Source organism: Austrofundulus limnaeus, unplaced genomic scaffold, assembly GCF_001266775.1.
Source record: "Austrofundulus limnaeus strain Quisiro unplaced genomic scaffold, Austrofundulus_limnaeus-1.0 Scaffold297, whole genome shotgun sequence".
Taxonomy (NCBI): Eukaryota; Metazoa; Chordata; class Actinopteri; order Cyprinodontiformes; family Rivulidae; genus Austrofundulus; species Austrofundulus limnaeus.
Genome location: NW_013952699.1, coordinates 296,923 through 300,224, shown reverse-complemented (window position 1 = coordinate 300,224; position 3,302 = coordinate 296,923). Strand labels below are relative to the sequence as shown.

Genomic DNA, 3,302 nt, shown 5'->3' with positions numbered 1-3,302 from the left:
GTGTGTGTGTGTGTGTGTGTGTGTGTGTGTGTGTGTGTGTGTGTGTGTGTGTGTGTGTGTGTGTGTGTGTGTGTTTGTTTGTTTGTGTGTGTATGTGCAGTTTGCTCACATTGTTCTTCAGACAGGGTCCTCTCTACAGACAGATGTTTTCCTGCTGATTGAATCTTGTCTGGACTCATTTCCTCCACCTGTCAACACCATCAGAACCACAGTCAGCCCTCCACAAACTACCAGACAACAACAGACCTTATTCAGCCACTGAAACTGAGGAAGTTTGGTAGAAATGCAGCCTAAAGTCTGGTATCTATCCAATATGTACCAGGTAAGTACACTGTAAATACCTGGGAGATTATCTGTTCTGTACCTGGTACTTACAGGGTATGTACTGTTACCTACAGGTACTGAGCTGTGTTATGAACTAACCTGTTACCATGTATATACAGGTTACAAACACTGTACTTGGTACATACCATAAATACCCTGTAAGTACCAGGTACCCTCCTGATACCCAAATCATTTTCCCAGCATTCCAAGCTTTGGAATTAACACCAACCTTGTGTCTGTTAACAAAATATTCCAGAAATCWTTGGACAAATTTTAGTAAAACTCATCGAAACTAATTAGATGTACATTTACAAGTGTGTTAGCACTCATAACATAAATTATGGATCAGTCTCATCTACTATCACATCAAATTTAATCTGTAAAAGTGACTAAGGTTGATCCAGTTTGGGTTTTTATGGTCAGTTAGCAGAGGTGTCTGTCATTTCAGAAAGTTATAATATTTTAAAAGTACATCCTATCATGACTCATTGATAACACAGACACAAATTTTCGCAATGTCAAATGTCTGTTATTGCACATGTATCAAACTGCACATATATTAAAGTATGTTTTATTTAGCGATTTATAGAAAGTCCAAAGTTATTTAGAAATAGTCCTAAAGCAGAGTCTCTCTGACCTCCAGCTCGCTGTCATCGATGTGTGTGAAGGAGGCATGCAGCTCGGGGTTGTTGGCCATGTCCAGCAGCTCGATGATCAGGTTCCGGGTCAGCAGCTGGGTCACAAACGGATGCTGGAGGAACAAAAAACATGTCACAACCTCCAACATGTGCTATCATCAGGCCTTCAGAGGTCCAAGTCAGACTTTTAGATGAGGTCAAGGGTCAGGAACAACTAGCATTAAAAAAATGTAGTTGTTTTTCTCCCTATGTGTACCTGTAATGGACTTGTGGTCTGTCCAGTGTGTCCCCAATCAGTGTGTCAGTCGACAACACGTACTTTGAACATAAGCTCATCCACAAGAAAACCTGGAGGTCACCCGATGGAGGAACTTTCAACGACATCTGCATATCCAAGTGATGGAAATCGTTGATCATGGATGTCCGGATGTGCCGTGGGGCGGACATCGGCTCTGACCACTACCTCCTCAGGGTGAACTGTTGACTCCGAATGAAGCATTGGTCAAAYGAAGCTGCAGATGGAACAAATGCGAGTGGTTGGACCAGAAAGGACAAGAAGCGCAGGAAGCTGCTGAAAAGAATGACACCAAGACACTCTACAGAATTAGCTGTGAACTTACCGGAGCAAAGAATAGATAAGGGGCGCCCATCAAGGATAAGAACAGAAAGCCATTGCTGAACAAAGAAGAACAACATGCGAGATGGGTGCAACACTTCAAAGAAACCCTGAACCAACTACAGCCTGAATCAACCTTGACTTTGAAGACCTGACCCCCACAGATGATGTAGCGTCAAGAATCTATACAGTCACGACAGCAGAGACCATGGTGGTGATAAAGCTCTTAAAGAACAACAAGGCTGGACATGGTGTTGGCAGAAATGCTGAAGCGCAGGGGACAGAGCCTTGTTAATGAGATGACGGACCTTCTTCGGCAAGTGGCCCAGGTGCCGGAAGAGTGGCGGAAAGGTGTCATTGTCAAGCTCCTCAAGAAAGGCAACCTGACAGACTGCAATAACTGGTGAGGAATCACACTCTTCTCAGTTCCAGGGAAGGTGTTCAGTATCATCCTTCTCCAAYGGCTACAAGCTGTGGTGGATGAGAAGCTTGGGGAGGAGCAAGCTGGCTTCAGATTTTGCAGATCTTGCGTAGAGCAGATCTTTGTCCTGCAGACCATCATTGAGCTGAGTCTGGAATACCAACAACGGCTATCGGTCAGCTTTGTAGACTTCACCAAAGCTTTCAACATAGGGAGTTGCTTCGGAAAATTGCGAGGTCGTATGGAATTCCGGAACAGTTTGTTGAAGTTTTTCGAAACCTCTACTTCAGCTCAAGCTGCTGCATATGAACAGATGAAGGAAYAACATAATTCTTTGCCATCAAGACCAGCGTGTGGCAGGGGTGTATACTTTCCCCCTTCCTATTCCTCCTGGTCATTGACTATATTCTGCACAGGACCATGGATTGAGCGGACCTAATCGGTCTGACTTACGGACCATACCAGATTGAAGGAGCGCAAAGGTTCACATATCTGGGCAGCGTTATAACCAACAATGGTGATACAGAACATGATGTGGTGTGCCGGATTGGGAAGGTGGAAGCTGGTTTCTAGCAGTTCAAACCAATTTGGACGTCTACGACCGTCAGCATGGCGACAAAGATCTGCCTTTTTAACTCGATTGGCATCTGGACAGCCATATACGCATGTGAAACATAGAAGACATCTTCAAAGATTTGAAAGAAGACTGAACGTTGCCCAGCAGCTGCGTTTAAACTGGATCCTGCGAGTCTCATATTGGGACCGCATTACGAAAGAGAAGATTCATCTCAGAATAGCCACCCGTCCACTGAATGACATTGTGACAGAGCGCCGATTAAGATTCACTGGACATGTCCTCCGTCAGAAAGCAACACACCTACCGAAAAMCACCATCCAATGGATACCACCACTGGGGAAGTGGAAACAAGGACGTCTCCGACAGAATTTACATTTTGTGACCTTCCACAAAGACTTCGAGGCCCTAGATATCAGCCCAGACAAGGCCGAATTGGTCGCAAGAGATTAACCCCAAGGGAGATGTCTTTCCGCCAATGCTGAACGGCGCAGGAGGAACTAAGTCTAAGTTCATTCAAATTGTATAACCATGATTGACCAATAACAGGTCAGTGCTTCGCTCAGATGTCAGAGGYCATCCATCCATCTATCCATCCATCAATCCAGCATCCATTTTTCCACCCATCCAGCTTTCTATTTACAGTGGTTTGCAAAAGTATTCATACCCCTTGAACTTTTCCATATTTTGTCACATTACAACCACAAACATAAATATATTTCACTGGAA

At 44.4% G+C, this 3,302-nt stretch overlaps 1 protein-coding gene across 1 annotated transcript in view; it reads right to left on the bottom strand.

The window, feature by feature from the left end:
- Positions 1-3,302, bottom strand: part of map4k2 (mitogen-activated protein kinase kinase kinase kinase 2) — a gene marked incomplete in the record, with an annotated part of 69,222 nt that overhangs the window by 41,597 nt on the left and 24,323 nt on the right. The window contains 2 exon segments of the mRNA XM_014021574.1: positions 110-188; positions 962-1,075. Of these exon segments, the coding sequence (XP_013877028.1) occupies positions 110-188; positions 962-1,075 (193 nt within the window).